The sequence below is a fragment of the Equus quagga genome, chromosome 9 (genome assembly GCF_021613505.1).
Source record: "Equus quagga isolate Etosha38 chromosome 9, UCLA_HA_Equagga_1.0, whole genome shotgun sequence".
Lineage (NCBI taxonomy): Eukaryota > Metazoa > Chordata > Mammalia > Perissodactyla > Equidae > Equus > Equus quagga.
In genome coordinates, this window is record NC_060275.1 from 92,883,594 (window position 1) to 92,906,047 (window position 22,454).

At 40.9% G+C, this 22,454-nt stretch overlaps 1 protein-coding gene across 7 annotated transcripts in view; it reads left to right on the forward strand.

Moving 5' to 3' along the window:
• Positions 1-13,241, forward strand: part of CAPSL (calcyphosine like) — a 47,784-nt gene extending 34,543 nt beyond the window's left edge. For 4 of the 7 annotated variants that reach the window (XM_046670966.1, XM_046670967.1, XM_046670970.1 and 1 more), the window contains 3 exons: positions 329-506; positions 794-1,003; positions 5,304-11,127. In XM_046670966.1, the coding sequence (XP_046526922.1) occupies positions 329-506; positions 794-1,003; positions 5,304-5,405 (490 nt within the window). In that variant the 3' untranslated portion in view covers positions 5,406-11,127. Of the gene's footprint in view, positions 1-328; positions 507-793; positions 1,004-1,721; positions 2,488-5,230; positions 5,259-5,303; positions 11,128-12,683 lie in introns of those variants that run through there. The other 3 variants (XM_046670972.1, XM_046670968.1, XM_046670973.1) reach the window with 3 other exon arrangements.
• Positions 13,242-22,454: the final 9,213 nt, after the last annotated feature.

The following is a 22,454-nucleotide window of genomic DNA, read 5'->3' on the forward strand; positions in this document are numbered from 1 at the left end:
CACAGCATGGCTTGACAAGCGGTGCCATGTCCGCACCCGGGATCTGAACTGGCGAACCCCGGGCCGCTGAGAAGCAGAACTCGCGCGCTTAACCGCTGCACCACCGGGCCAACCCCTCGGTTGTTTTCTTTTAAAGGTTTGTTTTCTTTTACAAGAAGCTGGGAAGGGGCCCTCCAATTTTGGAAGGAGAGTACAGGGAAGAATCTAAGACTTCTATATTTTACTTTGAAAAACTTTGAGAGTGGTTTTCTTTTTTTAATTCTTTATGCTAATACCTTGTTCTTTGTGGGTTTTTTTTTCTTTTCTCGTGTGTGTGTATTTTCTTCAGAGTGTTTCGAATTATGGATGACAATAACAACCGAACCCTTGATTTTAAAGAATTTGTGAAAGGGTTGAACGATTATGCTGTGGTCATGGAAAAGGAAGAGGCAGAAGAGCTTTTCCGGAGGTTTGATAAGGATGGAAATGGAACAATAGACTTCAACGAATTTCTTCTCACATTAAGAGTAAGTGGCCCCATGAATCAGTGTATATGCCGTGTTTGGCTTTCACATGGTTTTGGTTGGCTATTTTGAGGTTTCGTTTTCAGAAGTTGTTAGTACACTGTGGAGGTGATGGGCAGGAGATTGAGAACAGGTTTAGAGACGTTTTAGAGCAATCATAATTCATATCGTTTAGCAGCACACAAACAATTTCATATCACTGAGAGGAATAAGATATTTCATCACGTATGGTACCAAAAGAGCTCATTTGCTCATGCACATCTGTGTATGTGTTTTTTCTATTTGTCTAGCCTCCAATGTCCAGAGCCAGAAAAGAGGTAATTATGCAAGCTTTTAGGAAGTTAGACAAAACTGGAGATGGCGTCATAACAATTGAAGACCTTCGTGAGGTGTACAATGCAAAACACCATCCAAAGTACCAAAATGGAGAATGGACGGAGGAACAAGTATTCAGGAAATTTCTGGATAATTTTGATTCTCCCTATGACAAAGATGGATTGGTAAGTAAAAGAGCTTAATATATGCGACATTTCTTCTATCCAATTTGTAATTGTAAATGGGTTCAAGGCCTTAAAAAGTACTTCTACCATATTTGTTATAAACAGAGAAGAGAAGAGAAGAGAAGTAAAATATTTCCTTAGGGACCATCTGGAAAGTTGAGAACTAATGTAGTAAAAAAGTGTTTGTGTGCCCACATATGTTGGTAGGAGATCCACATCAGGCTCAATACCCATCATTTAGAGGATGCAGTATTTTGATTAAACATTCCATTTCACAGTTGCCATATTTACCATACATGGCTAGCTACATTCCAGAGAACTAGACTATAGTAAAACACATTTAACTTCAAAATGAGACCATAATTCAATTTTTTGGAATGTGGTTCACAAGGCATTTCAGAATATTGCAGTGTCTTTTAGAGACATCGTTATACACATCATTTCTCATAACACTTTGCTATGTGGAAATGCCATTTAAGGGAAGCTTTCAGTAAAGGGAATACCAGAGAACAGAATTTACTCTGATTTAATCTTTAGTAGACTTTGAGGTTAACTTGCATTGCTAAACTACAGTGAACTTAAAAACAAAAGCAGCCGTTCCATCTCCATTAACTGTCATCTTTAAGTTACAAATGTATAGCTCGGTAGGATAAGGAATTACATCTCCATTACTGTTTCCAGGCTGAGATGAAATTGTCCTCTGTCTTTTACCAAACAGCTGTAAATGGAAGTTTTAACCCAGGATTGGTTCTGATCTCAGATGTCCTGAAGGCTGTGGTGATGGGGAAGGGAATTCTCTCCTTGATTGACAGTCGGCAGCAGCAGACCCTGAGGAAGGTTGTCCTAACCCCTTTGTCACACAGGAAGGATTAGTGGGACAGTGGGTGGGAAGAAGAGATGGTGGTGACAGGAAAAGAAATAAGCCTTCTCTTTCCAAAGGGAATTCCCGCCAGCCTTTTCCATGAGACTTCAAGGTGAGTCCTGTTAGCAATGGTGAAGAGGATAGGAAGGGGACCTTTCTTTCCTTTCTGCTGACATCTTCCTGCCAGGGACAGAGATATACCCTCCATTTTAGACTGAAGGGATTGCAGAGGTGGATAAAAAAAGGTCTAGATTCTGTAGGGCAGCCAAATGCTTAGGGACAGAAATAACGAAACCGTATGTTTTCTTCCAATATTGCTGGCCTTTGATCTCTGAGATGGCAGTGGAAAAATAGTCAACTGCCGTTTCCCCAAATTAGCCCAACTCTTCATGGGATCCCAGGGTGTGTTTGCCTCCTTTCTGCAGGTGGTTCCTCCTCGTCACCAGGGGAAACCTCAGCTGTCCTTTTCTCTAACCCGAGTCAAGGGAGCCAGTAGCTGTGATTCAGCTGGTTTAAAGTTCCCACCCCGTCCTCTTTCGCATTCATCTTCACAAGCCACATTAACTTCTCAAATACTCATAAATGTTAGGGTTTTTAGCAGTTACAACATCTGATGTCACCTTAATACCATGGACCATGTATTAATACCCAACTCTGACTGTGCATGAGCACCATCTAAGGTATAGGCTAATAATGCAGACGGCTGGCTGCACCACAGAACTACAGAATCCATTTTTTTTTTTTGGTGGAACTCAAGGATTTACAGTTTTAATAAGTGCCCCAGATGACTCTAAATCACGTTCATATTTGAGATTCTTGACTCTGATCGATTAAGAAGTGCCCATTTTTGATTACTAAACATAATATGTACATGAACTTCCGTTAGCTTCATTATGGATCTGGGCAACATTAGTTGAGCACTTACTGTGTACTCGGCATTGTGCTAAGACCTTCACAAGGATAACTCATTTAACAGACACAATGAAAATGTTTCCAAAAAGTGATATGTGATTCAAACTTTTGTATGCTAAATCATATTTTAAATGCACAAGAAACGGTTGATGTAAGGAAACTCCATGGTAAATTCAATTATAAAGAGAATCTTAACCCCTAACTTATCTTATCCAAATTGAGCCGTTTTGCACAATTAGATTTCTTATGGTGAAGCATAGCTACACTTGAAGCCAATGTGCTCATTTATGGCTAAAAAATATAGTTGATATCCAAGTAAGAAGAATTTAGAATGCTGTCAGAAAGTTAGAATGCTCCCTAGCCAAGGACTATGCTCAAATCTGGGATCTTCAAGAATCCAGGCTAAGCTCTCAAGTAGTCATACAGGTTACTGGGGTTTGCAGCTGTCATGGAATTTATCATAGGTCTTGTCCCCACAATCTGCTCTCCCGTCAGCCTATGTGCCAGAAGCCCGTTGGATGGAGGTAGGAAAGCAACCAAGTCATGTGTGAAGCAGACTTTCCTCACTTGATCCTATCCCTAAACCCGACCCTAATGGGGTGAGACTTTCACTTCCTATGTTTTTAATATCTAGGTTTTGAGGTTTTCGTGTGTATATATTATTTTATAGTTACAAATATTTTTTAAAAATCTCTTAGAACTAGGTTAACCTTTGAGAGGATATGAGTCATGTTGCCTCATCTATCCCATATAGAAATTTTTAAATAATTCAAAATATTTTAAGTATATTACTAAGTGTATATAGATAACCTAAACTTATTTTTTGATTTTCTAGTCAGTCTGGAGCTGAGAAAAAGGGACTGTACTCTGTCTCGTGACTCAGACATTTCCATCGACCCTAGCCAGGACCTTCTCCAGGATGTAATATATACCCTGTCAACTAAGGGTGGTCTAGCCAAGAGCCCTGCCCAAAGAAGAGGTGTCCATTCTCTCATTTTTTCTAATGTCAAACAAAATAATTAAGTAGCAATAATTAGTACTGATAGTAATTTACTATGATGAGGGCAAACTTATGGGGGAAGTCATAGAATTTGTACTTCAGGCCATTCCCAGTATACGTTGAGTCTCAGGAAATAAACAGACACTGCACGAAGAATAACTGATGGCTTTTTCTGAAATGGACAAAGGTAGCAGCTCCGACATCTGGTTGTATGTAGTCTGACTTCCAGATGGGGTTTAACGCTGGATAACTGGGAATGCAGAGGAGGACAGAAATAAAGACATTCAAGAAGGGAGGACATTAATGGTGATCTAATTTTAGTAGAAGCTGTGCTCATAGATGATTTCTTTCTACTTCCAGATCACTGATAAGCACAGCTCAGCTATTAGCTCAGTCCAATGTCTTTCTTCCTACTGATTTTTACTATTTTGTTGAGGGGCAGGGTTAGGTGTAGGAGAGAACTGTGGACCCTGTGACTTTTTTCTCTTTTCGCTTATAGTTTCAGCAAAAAGGTAAGTGGGCCAATCAGCTCCTATGATTCTTAAAAAAGATACGTAGGCACTCGGTGGGAGAGGAGTTTGCTGTTATAGACTAGGAAGGGGTTTTGAATTATTTACAGATTTCACTTTTTGTGGTGTTTTTAATCCCTCATGACACTGAAAATTGAGGGCTAACTAGAAAAGAATAAATTTCCAAAACAACCATCATTATTGTGTCCCATATAAATAGAGTTATCCTTTGGGATCCATTGACTGGCCATAGACATCAAACGAGAGAACAATTCTTTCCATGAATCCACTAATCACATCAGCCAATATGCTTGAATTGGAGTGTACATATCACCTACACCTGTTAAAAAATAAGACTGAGAACTGTTTTTTCTTCTTTCAAAAAGGAAAGTAATATAAAATCCTACCCTAGCTAAACATGTGAGTTGTTCTTCCAAAAAGACAGTTACAGGCATAGAAGGGAGAGAGATTCCAGGGTGAGGGAGAGGCATGGAGCAGAGGGCATCTTTTTTCACTCACTCTGAGCCTTGAATGAGTAATTTGTATCTTAAAAAGCGTGAAGCGGAGGAGTATTTAACTAGAAATCTGTTTCCTTACCCACAAGACAGAAGTCCATTTTTTCAAAGGTAAAACATTACTTTTCCTGACATGAGGACGAGATGTTGTTTCTGACATTTCACAGAAAAACAGTATTAATTACAGTTAAAGAGCACTCGTTTCTTATTCTAAGTTTCAGTCTCACTTATCTCAACAGATGGGCTCCTGCTCTTAAAGAAAGACGAGAACCTGTATCTCACTTTCCATTTAGGTTGGTTTGGAAATTTTCAAGGCTTTCTTCCTCTCTTCCCCATGCGACCCCTCACAGCCATCCTTAACTTCACTTTTTCTCTTGTTTTAGATCTGTTGCTCAGCCTTCTTGATTGAAATTTCCCCTCCCTTTACAGGTACGGGAGATGGGCCTCCATTGAAATGGTGAGAAGCAAAGTTTCGTTTTTGTTTCTAACTTTTCCGCTGCAGGTGACCCCAGAGGAGTTTATGAACTACTACGCAGGAGTGAGCGCGTCCATTGACACTGATGTATATTTCATCGTCATGATGAGAACCGCCTGGAAGCTCTAAATGTATGACCTGGTGACCAGGGCCTTGGAGATAGCCATGTGGCTCCAAATGATTAAATATCAGCTCAAAACCAGGATTGCATCTGAGTTCATGTTCATCCCAGTGTTTCTTCCATGTCAACACGCACTGCATTTTCTAGGCCAGAAATAGAGACACTGAACAGTTAATTGTAACTGAACTCTGCTGAGGCTGTTCCTTAGCTATAAAATAGGCATTAATTAAAATAGGATCTATAAAGCTCCTAAAGCCGGGCTGATATATGCAGATGTCTAATAAACATTAGATGTCTTCCTTGGCCATTAATAAAATTTGAGTATTTTAATTAGAATCCCCACCCATGCGCTCATTCTTTCTCCACCTCCCTTTAGATGGTCCATTTCTAGTTGGGAAAATTTATCTGTTTTTATCACTGACTGTAAATCTTTAAGTGCTTCAGCCCCAATTTGGGGACCAGAAGGAGACCACCTGCTAGCCTCAATTTCCCTAACTGTAGCTTGAGTTTCTCTGACTGTGTTTTGGGGAAGTCTTCGTTTGACAAATTTGCTTAAAATGAAAATTTGGGGGCCATTTTAAAGGCTGGTGTGAGACTGGAGCCATCTCCTTGAGCGGCAAAGCCAGGACCATTCCTGTGATTAAAGTTTGAGGCTGAGGTGTGCTCTCAGATTTTATGTGGGACCTCTTGCCCTGTGAGTGGGCAGAGCATCTCAGTAAACCTTTGCCTGGTGGACTGTTCATCTCTCCTCTCCCTGCCATTGGCCAATCATGTTGAGGTTCCCACCAGCACAAGGAAGTCGGGGGTGAAGTAGACCAGGATCACAGGTGCACTCCAAAGCAGATTTTCCATCTTTTTCTTTTTTTAGCAAGATCGGCCCTGAGCTAACATCTGTTGCCAGTCTTCCTCTTTTGTTTATTCCTCCTCAAAGCCCCAGAACACAGTTGTATATCCTGGCTGCAAGTCATTCTATTTCCTCCATATGGGATGCTGCCACAGCAAAGCCTTATGAGCAGTGCATAGGGTCCATACCCAGGATCAGAAGTGGTGAACCCTAGGCCACTGAAGCAGAGTGTGCAAACTTAACCACTGGGCCACGGGGCCGGCCCCAGATTTTCCATCGTGACATTTCACGGCTCAAAGCGTTCTCCTCTCATCTCCAAGCTTTAGTTTCATGTTGTTGATATGTGACTCTCCCCTGTTGATATGTGACTCTAAGCAAAGGCAGCCCCAGCTGCTGGAAAATAGATGTTGAAACTACCACTCTCCCCTGGTGTTTTCTGTGTCTGGGCTAGAGATAAAAACACAGTGACTTGCCCTCTGACTATGGTGCTGGAGGTAGTGACCACTCTGCTTTGTTGCTCAGGGACAGTCATTTTTGCCACCTCTGTCCCTGGCTGCACTCACCCCCTGGTTTGGGGACATAGATTGGAGTAATAGTCCCTTTTAAGATCTTATATGTTTAAGTGGCTCTGGATTTGGGCTTGAACACACTTGACGTATGTTCTACTCATTCACTTGTTTGCTTTTTATTTCACAGACTTGGAAGGTGAGATCAGGATATACATTGATTTAAAAACTGTGAAAACAGGTGTTTCCAGATGAGAATTATGGCAATCATTAAAGAGGACACCTTCCTTTGTTTGTTGTTGAGGAGCTAATCTCTCACTCTGGTGACAGGCTGGGAAAGGGACCTTTTTCTTGAGGATGGGAGCATCCCCATATCATGGGCCACCAACCTTTTTTGGAAATTAACTATGCAAATCTAGTTTTCCATTGGATTTATTATCTAGGCTTATATAGAAGTTGGCAGGCCAAAAGATGCCAAGTGATATGAAGAAATATGTAGAAATGACATAGAAAGCCAGGAGAAATTATAAAGCAATGTATAGAAAAAATATCCATGTTTTCTGCAGCTTGCACCTGGTAGATTGTGGCTAAGGAGAGGTCCCAGTTTCTTGGGCATGGTGGGTTTCAAGCCTACTGCTCTGGATAGATTGTGTCTTTGATTCTGGGACAACTCATGCCTCTGCTTAACTGGGGCCATGGAGTTAGCATGTGATTCTGAACAAGGACTGGGTTGCAGCTATCAGCTTCATCTTCCCCAGTTGTACGTTGCTTCCTGTCTAATTGGGGCGCAGCTATCAGATTTCAGATAACCTGTGCCTCACAGTGTATTTGGTCACATTTAGTTACCTCCGTTCTAGAAGGTTAAGTTCTGGGCCACAAGTGAGGATTCCACCACAGCCCCCTCGCCCTCCATAAACAAGATCTCCTGAGAACCTGATGGTCAAGAGTCACGCCTCTCCTATTCTGAATCTTATCTGGGATTTCTGGTCTACCCTGGATTCCCTCATTATCACCTTTACTCCTTCTAGTACCAGTGGAAGGAACAGTGAATGGTCATTTATTAAAACCCATTTGCTAATACTGTTCTGGATATATTTTCTGTTTATTTAACTTTCACAATTTAAACGTTACTCCATTTGAGCTTAAAAAGTAAGCACTTGGGTCAGGAGATAAAACACAATAAGAAGTTTCTAAAATAACCCTTGGGAGTCCTTTACTTCTGGGGCCAGGAACCTACATAGGAAGTAAATAAATAAATAAGCCAATGAAAAGAGGATAAAACTAACAGCTTTTTTATGAAACAGGAGCAACATGTGTAGAAATTCTGAGAATCAGGATTAATCAGAACAAGCCACCAATACCTGCACTACATCTGGGTTCTAACTCCCCTAAACGCAAACCTAGGCAAGAGCAGAGGAGACCCTGCCACGGCGGCTGTCAGGAGCTGGATCGCATCCTGCTTGAATTCCATTCAGAGTGCAAATGAGAAATCCAAGATGCACGAGAGTTGCGTTGTAGACTGAGGCAGAATTCCTCCAGCCGGTCTTCAGGGCTGATTTTCGCAGACATTCAGACTTTAACAGGATTTCTTCCCAGACCCAAATGGCACTCTGGAGGACATGTATGGCTCTTTGTGGTTTGGTGGCAGGCGTGGAGTCACATTTTACATCCTAACAGCAGCTTCTAAGGCAGAGCTGGGCCCCCTCCAAGTAGGCTGCAGGTTGGCTTTGCACTCATCATGGTTTTAGTTTGAAAATACATCCCTTCATTAAATATTTATTGAGCTGCTGCTATGTGCCATGTTCTATTCTAGGTTGTGGGGGGAGAGCAATGAGCTAGAATAAATGCAAACAAAACCACTAGCTTTCAAACCAAACTAACAGGCCTCAGTGGAAGAGATCAGAAAGGAGGGAGAACGTGGGCACTGACCTCCCCTCTGAGTTCCTGCAGCTTCTGAAGCCAGGACGGTTGCAGCCTTTCCTACTGCAGTGTATTGGGAAACTGTGTAGTAAATTTGATGCATGTAGACAATCTATCAAGACAACTGAAGGAAAATCTCCTTCTATTCTTGGAGGCAGATCATTGTTTTGGGCCTTCACTTCTCTTGGCCATTGTGGATTGCCTCAGTGAGCCACAAGTAGGTAACGATTCCACCGTCATCAAGTAATCTTGATGCAATCTGTTCTGCTGATGTTTAGTCAAGTGGAGATTAAATTAACCAAATGAATTCTTGGGTGGTGTGTGGGTGCCCTTCTACTCCTCCGTCATGAAATCCTACTGCCATTCTCTGCTTAGTGTACCTTTTTGGATTTGTGCATATCTCTTTGGGGAACAGAATGAAAAACCTCACAACTTCCAATGGTCCAGATTAGTCAACCAACCCGCTTTCTTGGAAATTATAGGCTGTTGTTTTAAACTAAGAGCTTGTTGAATAAATCAGCATTTTAAATTTTAAAAATGCTTATGATTCAAGGAAAAACACAGGTGCCAAGGGTCTGATAGATTGCCATATAATGTTATTTTCGTGTAACTGATCTTTTTGAAAGCCAATGTTTCTAAGCATGGTTTTACTCCTCCAAGTTGCTCATATGAAAACTACATAACCTTAATAGAGACAGCTAGGACTTTTATTGTAATTTTAAAAACCCCACTAAGTTAATCCCCTGAAATTAAGTGTTTTGAAACAGATGACGGGTGAAATCTGTTGAAAGAAACATAAACAAATGATTGATGGGGGTTCTGAGAACACGCTGTGTGAGAAGAGTTCTTTCTGCTACCTCAGTTGGTGCGGTGAGAGGCTGTGGTGAGGCAGCTCTTCCTCTCTGAGAATAGCACGACCTTCTTGTTTCATTCTCACACCTGCTTTGCCAAAGCCAGTATTTTCCCTCAGCCAGATAGAGGGGAAGGTGCTCTTCAGGAGAGACACCTACTGAAAATATGAGCAACCAACCCGTAGCTGAGGTTTTGAGGATGGGCCTTGCAATTACCAGAAAGGTATATTATGTCAGGGAAAGAAAATCTCAAAACCTAATGGCCTATTTCCTTGTGTTCTAGAATCTTCTCCTTATGCTTCATAAGCAGAATTTATCTATTTATTATTTCTCTGCAGTATTATAGAAATCCTAACAGCTGTTGAACACTGTTGATACAATTTCTGTTTCACCAAAGTTCTTGTAAACACTGTGGGTTTCTGGTTCCCAGTGCTGCTTCCAACACTGGAACTGTGTCAAACAGCCCAAATGGGCAAAAGGTCATGCCCAGCTTTACGGAACACTGCCCATATAACTATCATTCTTCTCCAATTTCATTCTGCTCTAGACCTTGTAATAAATTTACGAGGGACCCTGTGACTCAGAGCTCAAGTGCCTGAAGTTTGAAGCAAGATCTGAGTATGTAGTTTGTAATCCTGCCAGCAAAGACCTGAGTAACTTTTTCTTGACTGACCTTAGTTCTCGGCACTCAGGGACTGGTATTTATTTTGGGAACATCTTGATCTTAAACTTGAAAGGTCTGAGTTGCTGGTCTCCTGGAAACGTTCAGGGCACATGCGGAACTGATGGCAATCAGTGCTCCCAGAGAGCCTTAGAACAGGATGGGGACCTGCAATTGAGAGAAAATGGCAGATGGCAGAGTGACTTCCTCCCTCCAGGGTTATAGTGAGCCCCTGAGGGCTTCCACTCTGAGGGGATAAAGTGCTACCCAGATGCAGGCTACTATCAAATGTCAGCCACTACCTTAGGAAACCCAGATCATTCCTTCAGTCTTCAAGGAAACTAGGAAATAAAATACTCTTCCACACATTTCATACTTCTTCATACTAAAATCTCATTTAGCAATATCATTCAACTTCCGGTTACTTAAGATTATCTTTTAAGCTGCAAAGTGAGTATACTAAGTTCCCATTAACTCAGGCTCCACTAATTGGGCTCATTTAGATAGAGTGTGAGTGAAAATTTACTTTTGTTTCATCTACACTAAACAAAAGTGTTGCTAAGCAAGGCAGTGATGTTAAGAAGATGATAAGGGCTGTGTCTGCCTATATTCATATATGTTTCTAGATACTTGGCGATATCTATTGGCATATAAATGTAATCAGTATGCTAGTCATAAAAAGTTCCCAGGTATTTTTTAAAACAGTCTCAGGCCAGTTGTTAGTTGACAATCCTTTATTTGCATAACTGTAACGCAAGCTATCTTCTAGATAGTGAAGTGTTCCTACGTGTAAATCTTATCTTGATAGCATTTTTTAATAGAAATTGAAGATCAAAAACAATGCTTTATAAAGCAGAATTTCCATGATATTTATGATATAAGTTTAAAAATGTTTTGTTTAGAGGCCAGCCCAGTGGTGCAGAGGTTAAGTTCATACGTTCCGCTTCAGCAGCCTGGGGTTTGCCAGTTTCGATTCCGGGGGCAGACCTGTGCACCACTTGTCAAGCCATGCTGTGGCAGACGTCCTACATACAAAGTAGAGGAAGATGGGCACAAATGTTAGCTCAGGGCCAGTCTTCCTCAGCAAAAAGAGGAGGATTGGTGGCAGATGGTAGCTTAGGGCTAATCTTCCTCAAAATATATATATATATATTTTGTTTAATATTATACATACTTTGGTTTACCTATACATACTTTAGTGGTCAGTTTTATATGCATTGAAAGCCAGAACTTGTCTTAATGGCAATAGTGAGTATATCATTTCAAGGAACAGAAATCAACAATTTATTGAGCTACAAGGTTAGATATGGTTTAATCTACAATACTAACCCTGTCATTTTGTCACATTATCAGATGGTGCCTTGCCATTAACGAGGTTCAGATTTAATAGAATTTCTTCAATTTAAAGCTTGAAACATCAGCTACTCTTGTAACAAAAGAGTTTATCTAGCTTTTGCTTTTCAGTTTTAAAAGGCGTTTCCAAAATATGTTTCTTCTTCTTAGCTAACATGTGACACAGCCTGCTTCCTTAAAAGTTTACTTCCTCAGTGCTTTTCAGTCACTTAAAGATGTTCCCTGTGTGATGTTTCAGTTGCAGGTGATGAAATTTCTTCTTTGAAGGTGATAAGACCCTGTTCAGATTGTATTCTCTTGTGCTTTTAAAAGAAAAAAATGTAATTATCCATAAAAACCATTATTTTGACAGCTGAGAATGAGAGTTTGAAAATTTGGCATTAATATTCCTTTTCCTTCAGGGCTGGACGACTGCCATCTAGCTGGCCAACCAAACTCCCAGATGCCCAGCCTCTGAGTGGTGCTTCCAGGACTATGCAGAATAGTGTTACTCTATGGGCTGGTGTTAAGGAACAGGGGAGGTTAAGCGGGAGGAGAGAGATGGAACATAGGGGTTGGCTCCTGCTGTTTGTATCTTTGCTCATAACTTCATTGCCCATTATAGGAGGCACAGGGCCCACCAGCAAACACCAGCACACATCCTGGCCAAACTGAGAAGCCGGGAGAGTTTGTCCTCTAGCACCTCCCATATGGCTAGTCCCCTGCACTCTGCTATTGAATGCCAGCTATCATGTACTCCTGGATGCCCAAGGATCCTGGGAAGTACCCCATTTTCTAGTTCTATCCCTACCTATGTGTTTGGTCTAGACTACCTTTCCCTAAAGAGTTTTTTTGTCTGTTCATTTATGCTCTAAACTTCTCCACCCTAAAGTGTTAGTAAGAGCCACAAGTATGATGGCACAGAGTATGTTCTAGAGCAGCACCAATGGGCAAGTGGGTCTTTGGTGGTGCCTGCAAATGCCTCACCTCAGAAAGCCACGTCAGAGGGGAAAGGCAACCCAGGCTCCCCCACTCTCCTGACCCAGCCTGACTGCCAGTGGCAAATCAAACTCAATAGAAAATATTTCAGGGAGAACAGAAAATGCTCTACTAGGATTCACATATTTTGACATCATTTCCTTCTTTTTTCTCTTGCCTTTTGTCCCCTCCAGGTTTCAAAAGAAGACTTTTTGAACTATTATGCTGGTGTTAGTGCTTCTATTGACACTGATGCCTATTTCATTTTAATGATGAGAAAATCCTGGAGATTATGACCTTTGTCTGTTAGTTCTTTGGAAATCAGGGACTCTCAGAGAGTGGAACGAGTTTAAAACAAGTCCAGTAATATAGATTTTGGTAACGTGTAAACTAAAGTTTCTGAAAGATCTGGAATTTGACAAGCAATAGATCTTTAGTCATCTTACTTAATTACTTGGGACACAGTCGTTTCCTTAAATGCCCGAGGATATATTTTTAATTTAGAAAGAAAGAAAGGAAGGAAAGAAGGAAGAAAGGAAGAAAGAAAACCATGAAGCGAGACTCGGAAGTGGTTCTCAGGTGAAATGCCCTTCTCATTATAGCCGTTCCTCTGATACGTATAAAGGCAGTGGTTTCCCTATACTTTCACTGTATTTGCTGTCTTAGGGATCTGCAGCAGGAGGTCATAATAAAGGGATTAGAGGAACGTCTAACTGTAAAATTTCCTGAACTTACTTATTTTAATGTTTTTCTTAGTGAATACTTTACAAATAAAATTTATTTTATTCTGAAATTTAATGACTTTTTTTGTGTGTGTGGCTATTTTCATTTTTCAATCCAGGGGATTAAACTCAGTAAGTTCCCACACTTGCATGAACAGAAAGCATAAGTGATTCTGGTGACAAAAGGAAGAGGGGCTCAGCTGCCCACTTGGTGGAAAGCCAGGCTTTCATGGAGTGGGCTCACTTACTGGATCAGCCTATTTGGGTGAAACAGGAGAAAGGAAATGCTTTAGGGTATACTGGTGAGGAGGACGTTAAAAAGTGTTGCTGGGAATTCATCCTTTGAACCCATTTCTAGGCTCCTCCCAAAGGCAGGAGGAGGTTTTCTGACCCATTTCTCTTCCTCCAATAACTGCTTCTCAGGTAACAAAAATGGCCGTAGGTTGATTACACATGTATCCATAGGTCCTTCATCTTGGAAAAGGGGAAGAAGTGAGGGTGGGAGAGGAGATGGAAGGCCAAAGCTGTGATTCTCAAACTTGAATGAGTGTACAAGTCACCTGGGGATCTTGTTAAAATGTTAACTCTGATTCTGAAGTCTGGGTGGAGACTGAACTTGAGCCTTTCTAACCAGCTTCCCCATGATGTTGATGCCTCTGGTCTGCAAGTAAAACTGTGAGTAGTGAGGGGTAAAGAGACACCAGCTTGTATATTTCCTGTGCATTTGGTTTAATCTTTGCTTACTTTTGGTTGGTCATAATAATTTATGATTTTTGACTGCTGCGCCCTCCTCTCCTTGTCTTTAAAGTCTTGAAAGTATGAAGGAAGTGTCAAAGAAAACGTACTTGCCTCCCAGACATGCATAGGAGAGAAATAGCACTTCCAAGAGGCTTTGTACAGTGGTCTTTCAATTGGAGAATTTCTAATAGTCCAGGGCTGAGTCCTGCAGCCTTCCAGCCTCAGAGATCCAAACGTGTCAGCCCTCTGAGGGAAGGGCCATTGCTTAAGAGAAACCTACATTGAGCCATCTCACAGAAACTGATGCTAAAACTGGAATGCCAAGCCATTAATCTACTATGGAGAATACAATTCTCATTTTGCTGAGGTCAGATCAGAGAACCTCATCCGGGTGTGAGGATGTGAGAGAATGATAGCTTGGCTCTCAGCTCAAGGTTGCTTTTAGAAGTTTATTCTCAGATACTACTAAGCAGTGCAGAGGGTATGCACATGGTATGTTACGGTAATTCCAGCTGCAGTAACAAATAAACCCTCAAATTTATAAAAGTTCAAACGCAATATACATTTCTTTTTCACTCAGTATCATGTATCAGCTGTTTGGGGTCAGTGAACAGCTTTCTTCCATGTAGCGGTTCTGGGTTGCCGGATTTCTCAATTTTGTGGTTTCATTGTTCTCTAGGGCTTCATAGTCAATGATATCCATGTATCTGAAGAGGGAGAGTGTGTAGTGAAGGGTGAAGAGCTTTGTGAAAAGCTGTAGTCTGGAAGTGACACACACACTTCTGCTTGCATCCCATTTGATGATAACTAGTCTTATGATTACATCTAAATGTGAGGGAGGCTGGGAAGTGTAGTCCTGGGCAGTAAATTGTCCTGCCAGTGAAAATCTGTCTAATGGTGGGAGAGTACACATTTTGATGGACAACCAGCTGTTTCTGCCACTTGAAATAGCAAGCCTCATTGCCTTCCATTTTCTTATAGAGGCACGCGTGTAGTCTTGGTAGCCCACGTGGAGTGAGATATTTGCCAGGTTAGTGGCATGTACAACTAAGGAACTCTCTGTCCTTAACCATGTTAGCAACCAAGAAAACAACTTTTCTCTTTTACTTTTTTTTTTTTTTGAGGAAGATTAGCCCTGAACTAACACCTGCTGCCAATCCTCCTCTTTTTGCCGAGGAAGACTGGCCCTGAGTTAACACCCGTGCCCATCTTTCTCTACTTTATATATGTAAGACGCCTACCACAGCGTGGCTTGCCAAGAGGTGCCATGTCCACACCTGAGATCCGAACCGGTGAACTCTGGGCCACCGAAGTGGAACGTGCAAACTTAACTGCTGCGCCACTTGGCCAGCCCCCAAGAAAACAACTTTTATAACCACATAAGGTAATAATTCTCTAATCAGTAAGTCTTTCCATTTGGGCCTCATGATGCTATTCCAGGCCTTGGAATTCATGTTGCCAAAACACCAAGGCAACTCATACTTTGTCTGCTTGTATGAACGGGTCTTAGGAATTTTTCATCTATGTCTACTTAGTGACTTTCTGTGAAGAGTCGTAGCCATGTCCTATCACACATACTGGAACCAAGTTGTTCATGTTGATAAATGAGAAAATTTTTGTCCCACAGGCAGATCTCTTATTGGAAACGTAATTATAACTATGAGATTTTTTTTGTCATTGGAATCAGAACAAACGGCATGAAGATTAGAATATTTAATGAAATTAGGCTGACAGTTTATTGCATTCAATTTGCCAGTAAGACCTTAATGTTCTTTTCCCAGTAGTCCCTGGAGGGGACGAGCAAAGATGTGTTCTCTCACCATTCTCTTTCTCAATGCCTCAACTGACTAACTAGCCATAGGAAAAACACACTCTTCCCTTCAGTTTAATTAACGAATTAGACATGTCGATGAAATCTGGCTTGCCTTGCCTGCCTGGGCTGACGTTTGTCTCTTTTGGGTACTTTATATCCCTCTGTTATAATTCACTGCATGTGAATTACCTCGGTCATTTTAATGTTGCTCTAAGGGCTATCTTATTTCCATGTCGTTTGGAGCGTACTTTGCTGTAGCCCCAGAGTACTGACCACAGAAGTCAGTTACTTTCTTGATTCATATTAGAGGGAAAAATGTAAATCAGAGAGAATCATCTTATCTGGAGATAATGCATCAGAATAACTAATGAACATGGTTTAATAAATCATGGGAAGGTGATTTAAGGGTTTGCAAATACTTTAAACTGAAAATTAACGTTGAGTATTATTACAGATGGAAACTGTAGGGAAAAATTTTAGAATCAAGTAGAGTTAAAAATCACGACACCATTAAGATACTAACTCTAACACATGATGTCACCAAAAAATGTGGGAGGAGAGATCTTACTCTCTGGTGGCAAGAGCCCACGTGGTAGACATCTGCACATATTGCTCACTTTCACATGAAAATCAGCACTTCCAGGGGCTGGCCCGGTGTGCAGATTCTGCTTTGGCGGCCTGGGGTTTGCTGGTTTGAATCCCGGGTGCGGACATGGCACTACTTGGCAAGCCATGCTGTGGTAGTTGTCCCACATATAAAGTGGAGGAAGATGGGCACAGATGTTAGATCAGGGCCAGTCTTCCTCAGCAAAAAGAGGAGGACTGGCAGCAGATGTTAGCTCAGGGCTAATCTTCCTCAACAAAAAAAGAGAAAGCACTTCCAGAATAAAATTCACGTTACCTTTCCCTGCCCTCCATTAACCCCACCCCATCTTTGACTTACACCAAGTGTGCTTCTAGGCCTGAATATCTCAGCCCTAGACCTCACTAGATCTCCAACAGCCTGGGCCAGGAACCCAAGGATCTCTCTTTCCACTTTCCAAGAGGTGGAGTAACAATGGTTTAGGGTGGATCTGCTGGAGCCAGCCTGCCTGGCTTAAAATCTGACTCTATGTGGCTCACTAGCTGTATGATCTTGGGCAAATTACTTGACCTCTCAAACTTGTTTCCTCACCTGTTAAGTGGAGAAAATAGTGACTATATTATAGGGTGAGCATTAAATGAGTTAATATATGGAAAACACTTAGAACTTTACCTGGCACTAAATAGGCTCTGTGGAAGTGTTTGACATCACTTTCTACAGTCTGCTGATTATATTTTGAGTGTCCTTCTCTTCTTTCCAACTGTACAGGTTCAGTCCCTTTTACCTCAAATGTAGAAATCGTCTTCAGCTAGTTTCCCTGCCTGCAGTCTTATGCCTCTCCATCCATCTTTCACACTAATACCATAATGATTTTTCCTAAGCTTAAAGTTCATTCACCTCACTTCATTTCTAAAAGACATTCAGTAGCTCCCCAACCCCAATTTAAGAGTGCAGAGACCTTGGCCCGGCGTTTAAGGCATCCCACACTTTGCCCTGATCTGCATGTTTCCAGTCATCTCTCCCATCACCTCCTCCACATTTTCTATGCTTCCATCATGCAAGTGTGGTATAATAAAGAATTTGTGTGGTTTTTGTCCTGGGTTCCTGGCACAGAGCTTCTAAAACTAGTGGAATTTCCTGAATGATAAAATTGCCCTTGTTATGCTAATGAGGTGACTCAGGGTGAGCACCTAGACAGTTTCAGGATGGGGGCCCATCATCAGAAAGACTAACCACCTGACGTGAGAGTTGGAACTTCAGGCCAGCCCCACCTTGGAAGAAGGGAGGGGCACTGGAGATTGAGTTCAGTTATGTGGGCAATGATTTAATCAAGCGTGCCCACACAGTGAACCCTGCTAAAATCTCTGAACACTGAACCTCAGTGGCACATCCTAGTTGGTGAACACATTGATGTGTGTGTGTTGAGGGGTGACACTCCTCGATTCTAGAAGAGAAGAGAGCACTCTGCATTTCCTCCCAGACTTCACCCTATGTGTCTCTTTATCTGGCTGGTCCTCCTGATTTTTATCCTTCATAATAAAACTCTAATTGTAAGTAGAGTGCCTTCCTGAGTTCTGTGAGTCATTCTAGCAAATCACTGAAACTGAGGGGGTCAAGGAAGCAGCATCTCTAACCACGTGGCTATAAATTTAAGATTGTAATATAGAAATCCTGCTTGAGTTTCTAGCCTGCCTGGCCTGCCCTGCAGAATTCACACTCAAGACTGTAACATCAGGGCCGGCCCTGTGGCCAAGTGGTTAAGTTAGCTCGCTCTGATTCTGCGGCCCAGGGTTTCACTGGTTTGAATCCTGGGCATGGACCTAGCACCACTTATTAGGCCATGCTGAGGCGGTATCCCACATAGCAGAACTAGAAGCACCTTCAGCTAGAAAATACAACTATGTACTGAGGGGCTTTGGGGAGAATAAGAAGAAAAAAAAAAGGATTGGCCACAGATGTTAGCTAAGGGCCAACCTTAAAAAGAAAAAACAAAACTGTAACATCAACTTCTACATGATGCCAGCCTGCCAGCTTGCTCCACAGATTTCAGACTTGCCGGGCCTCACAATCATGTGAACCAATTTCTTAAAATAACCTCTCTCTCTCTCCACACACACACACACACACAGGAACACACCCTGTTGGTTCTGTTTTTCTGGAGAACCCTGACTAATACAGAAGTGCAAGTGGCCTGGAGACCCCTGAAGTAAGAAGTAAACATCTCAAGTAAGAGCGCTTCTGTTGGGGACTGCGCCCTTTAACTTGTGCCCTCACTCTGGCTGGTTAGTGCCAGAACTGAACTGCAGTATACACAGCTGAGGTTGAAGCAGAATAACAAACCAAGTCATTATTTGTTAAACTGGCTCACATTTCGAGGCCTAATCCAAAAGTTAATTCCTTTACAAAACTTTCCTCAATCTTCCAGCAAGATTGGCTTGCTCTTTCCTTCTTCTAAGCCCCTTTTGTTGAGTATGTATGCATTTTTATATCACAGTTTCCTAGTCAGATGTATAAGAAATATTATTTTATCTTCTCTAATAGACGTTCAGACTTGGAGCGTTCCCCCATTCAAGCTGGCTGGCAGAAAATGTAGCTTAAGTCTTCCTTGGGACTCCCACCTAAGGCTGTTCTATGGTTCTTACATCTGGCATGCAGGGGAGGAAGAAGGGTGTAACTTCAGTTGACACAGTTTATCCCTAAGATATTTACTCTTCCTCTTTCAGGGGTCTCTTAAATCTACTGAATCTTGGCAGCTTCTCTACCATACTTGGGAAATGATGACTTTGAGAAGCTACCAATGGGGTAGATGAAGAGCTCACTTTTGAGAGGTCAATGGATATCTAAGTGAGAAATCCAACAAGCAGTGGAATACTCAGTCATTCAACCAACAAGTATTTACTGAGCAAACATTAGGTGCGCCCAGTGAGTATTGTTCTAGGTTCTGGTGATTTAACCTTGAACAAAATAAATGTGATTTATTTACTTATACGCAGTCCAGTCTGGCAGACATGATTCTAAAGTTCTGGGTGTAGGTCTGGATGGATAGGAAAATCTTGAAGGTGAGGAGTCAATGAAAGTAATGAAAAAGGCAAAGGTACAGGAGAGATGAGATGACTAAAGGGGCAAGGTTCTGGAGTGGGCGGAGGGATGGAGTACAGGACATTGATGGTTGATTTGATCTTCTACTGACAGAGGGACAGCTCATCCTTTGCCCAAGGGAAGAGCTGGTAGGGATTTATAGGGGTTTTGGAGTTTGTAGATGGAGATAGAAAATAGAGAGAAGACATGAGTTATGGACCAGTTTTCTCAAAGTAAAGCCAAAATCATATGCTGGGAATGAGAAGGGCTGAGATTAAATGGAAGACTTGAAGTGAGAGGTGGAGGTTTGGCAGTAACCAAGGAGGGCATTGGGAGAGAATGCTGGCAAGCGCAAATAAAGGAAAGCACAAATTTACGTGGACACCATTTGGCAGCATTATGAGATTTTCACCAGGACGGTTCAGCAGATAGGGCGCAAGAGCAGAGATGCAAACTATAGGGACATGTCATATCATCTTGTTTCATAGCATGTATCCTTGCAATTTGCACACGAGGTGCTCAAGAAACTATAGTGGAATTCAACAATTATTTAAAAGATGGGAGGAGAGAATCGGGAATCGTGTTCATTATTGTACCACCCATATCACAGGAAGAAATCAGATTGTGACCCTAGAACAGCAATACATATATAAGAGATCCTTTTATAGTAGACACTTTTGTTTGCTTTTCTAATATCCTTTATTTCTTTCCTCCCTTGTCACCCATATTTTGGCCAGGTACCCATCTCATGCCCAGGTCCAGAAAGACTGAGCCATTTCCAAACCAATCAATGCATAGCATTCTCCTGGTGACTGTTATTGGTCCAGGGATGACCATATGACCTTAGTGGGATCAATCACACTGAAATGAAAAATTAAATTTCATGCTTAGGAGAGCATTGCAACCCCCTTAATTTATATGGGAAATAATTACATTTTTGCTATTAAATTAAAGGATCTATGGATACTGAAATCCTTGGCCTAACCATTTTTCCTTCCCCAAAGGTTCTCAGTACAGGTATAGACAAAAATCATTTCATTAAGTAATGGAGAGAAGGTGGCTGTGGGCCTGCTGCAGCATGGATGGAACAGGAAGACTTCTCCAGATAGGGACAACATTTGTGTAAATGTAGCCTTATGTCTGTCCTCATATCTGACTGAAGTAGGTTGCATTAACGGCCCAACTCCTCACCCCTTTCCCTATCCATATGCTTTATCTTATGATTTGGAGTTCCCACACAAGAGGGAGTATATTTCTTCACTCCTTGATTCTGCATTTGGCCATATGACCAATAGGATGAGGTGGAAGTGATGGGTGTGCCACTAAACTTAAATCTCGGGAAGTCTTTGTGTTTCTGCTTACCCTCTTGTGCCTCTAGTACAAAAAGAATAAGCCTGGGTAGCCTGTTGGTCTCAGGAAGATGATAGGAAACTCTTGGAGTGGTGGTATTCCCAGCTGAACCCAGCTTAAATCAGTGGATTTCCATTCCATTGCAGATGCCTGAGTCATCCCAGCTGATATCAGTAGAGCCACCCAACAGAACCCAACGTAAATCATTCAACTCCCACACAATGGACAATTTGTGGGAATAAATAATGTTTAAAATCACTGAGTTTGGGCATGGTATGTTACTGAGCATCAATGTAGCAATAGCTAATAGATACACTGTCCAATCTGATATTTTCTTCTTGTGGGAATGATACCAGAAGGGAGACCTCACTTTCATCTTTCTAGAAGCTTTTGACAAATTGCATAGACATTTTTCTTTATCAGTATATAAAGCTCTATTATATTTCTTTTAGTGGCTTTGTTAATATTCCATGATATGGATATACCATATTTTATTTAGAATATTTACCTTTTTTTCTCTATTACAAGCAGTGCTGCATATTTTTTGTACGTATATTTTTGAGCCCTTCTGTGATTGTTTCTGTAGAAAATTCTTAAATGTGAAATTTCTGAGTATACATTTTCACACTTTTGCTGTGTATTTCCAAATTGCCCTCGTAAAAATTTGTACTCATTTATACTCCTACCAATAGTATATGAGAAAGCATATTTTCTCATACCCTTCCCAGCCCTGAAGTTTAGCAATCTTTTTAATTTTCACAATTTAATAGGCAAAAAATTTATCTCATTACTTTATTTGCATTTTTTGATTTGGAATAAGACTGAACATATTTTCAAATTTTTAAAGTGAATTTCACTTCTTCTGTGAAGCCTCTGTTAATGTGCTTTGTCCATTTTCCTCTTCAATTACCCATTTTTCACTTATTGACTTGTAAGACTTTTGGATGTTAAGGATATTAGCACTTTGTCATATTGTTACTATATTTTTCCAATTTATTTTTATCTTTTCTTTTTGTTGTGGTTTTTTTTACACAATAAAGAAATTACCAGTATTATAATTTTTTCACACTCAAGTGTATCCATCTTTTTCTTTCATGGCTTCTTGGTTTTATGTCTTTTTTTAGAAATGCTTTCCACATCCAAAAAAGTATAAAATGATTCACCCATGTCTTCGAGCATATTTATCATCATTTCTAAAATTGTTTATACCTTTGACCTGTGTGGGATTTATTTTGGAATAAGAAGTGGGTTAGTACTTCCCTCTTTATCTTCAAATAGTATCGTATTGTTCCAATCTCCTTTATTAAATAATCCACCTTTTCTCCACTTATTAGAAATGAATGAAGTTTTTGTAAGTACATGGATCTAGACACATAGGACACATAGTCCATTGATTGTTCTCTCAGAAAAACAGGAAAACAAACCAGAGATATCTGTAATTTCTAGGCAAGTAATTTTGCAGTTTTTTGCTCTGATAATTACTATCATTTTGTCATGTCTAAATGTATAATGAAACTAATTTTTATTGCCTTTAAAAAATGAATAAATGTTAAAATCATTCATATGGTTAATCTCTCCTCAATTCTTTTCTCCTCCAGAATTGTTCACACTCTTCTTGAACATGTATTTTTCCATGATACTTAAAATAATAGCATATGTATACACGTATACGATACAGAAG